The sequence below is a fragment of the Coturnix japonica genome, unplaced genomic scaffold (genome assembly GCF_001577835.2).
Source record: "Coturnix japonica isolate 7356 unplaced genomic scaffold, Coturnix japonica 2.1 chrUnrandom551, whole genome shotgun sequence".
NCBI classification, from domain to species: Eukaryota; Metazoa; Chordata; class Aves; order Galliformes; family Phasianidae; genus Coturnix; species Coturnix japonica.
Window position 1 is genome coordinate 12,875 of NW_015439931.1, and position 1,116 is coordinate 13,990.

At 61.8% G+C, this 1,116-nt stretch overlaps 1 protein-coding gene across 1 annotated transcript in view; it reads right to left on the reverse strand.

Moving 5' to 3' along the window:
• Positions 1-1,116, reverse strand: part of PPOX (protoporphyrinogen oxidase) — a 26,750-nt gene that overhangs the window by 9,795 nt on the left and 15,839 nt on the right. The window contains 1 exon segment of the mRNA XM_032441766.1: positions 6-148. Within this exon segment, the coding sequence (XP_032297657.1) occupies positions 6-148 (143 nt within the window).

The following is a 1,116-nucleotide window of genomic DNA, read 5'->3' on the forward strand; positions in this document are numbered from 1 at the left end:
CTATGGGGCTCTATGGGGTGGGCTCTCACCGTGACGGGCAGCGTTACCCCGCGGTACTGCAGGTTGACCACGGCCACCGTCACCGCCGGGATGTGGGTCAGCTCCTGCGCCAAGGGGTGGAACTCGGGGGGCAGCACCCGTGCCAGAGCTGGGGGGGGGGGCAGTGTGAGGGGCTGCCCCATAGATAAGGGGGGGCTGCCCCATAGATAAGGGGGAGCTGCCCCATAGTCAATGGGGGGCTGCCCCATAGATAACAGGGGCTGCCCCATAGATAACGGGGGGCTGCCCCATAGATAAGGGGGGGCTGCCCCATAGACAATGGGGGGCTGCCCCATAGATAACAGGGGGCTGCCCCATAGATATGTGGAGGGGCTGCCCCATAGATAAGAGGGTGCTGCCCCATAGATATGGGGAGGGGCTGCCCCATAGATAAGAGGGTGCTGCCCCATAGACAATGGGGGGCTGCCCCATAGATAAGGGGAGGGGGCTGCCCCATAGATAACAGGGGGGACCGTTTCCCCCCCTGTACCCACCTGCTGCGGGCAGCGCGCTGATGACGTGGTCTGCGGTGATGGTGCTGTCGGGGAGGGTCAGCTGGGGGGGAAATGGGGGGAAAAAGGGGGAGATGGGGGGTCCTGGCAGCTTAAAGTGTGGGGTGGGGACCCCAAAATATGGGGAGGGAACTCAGGGGTCCCCCAAATTATAGGGACAGAAGCTATAGGGGTCCCAGAGCCCCACACTGTGGGATGGGGACCCCAAAACCAGGTAGAGGGAAGTCAGGGTCCCCCAAATTATAGGGACAGAAGCCAGGAGACCCTAAACCCCCACACTGTGGGATATGGACCCCAAAACCATATAGAGGGAACCCAGGGGTGCCCCAAACTATAGGGACAGAAGCCAGGGGACCCAGAGACCCAACACAATGGGATGGGGACCCCAAAACCAGGTAGAGGGAAGTCGGGGTCCCCCAAGCTATAGGGAGTGCACCCAAGGGACCCCAAACCATATGAAGGGAACCCAGGGGTCCCCCAAACTATAGGGACAGAACTCAGGGTCCCTATCCCCCCCCCCAGCCCACAGAATGGGACCCCCCCAACCTACAGGACATGACCCCAA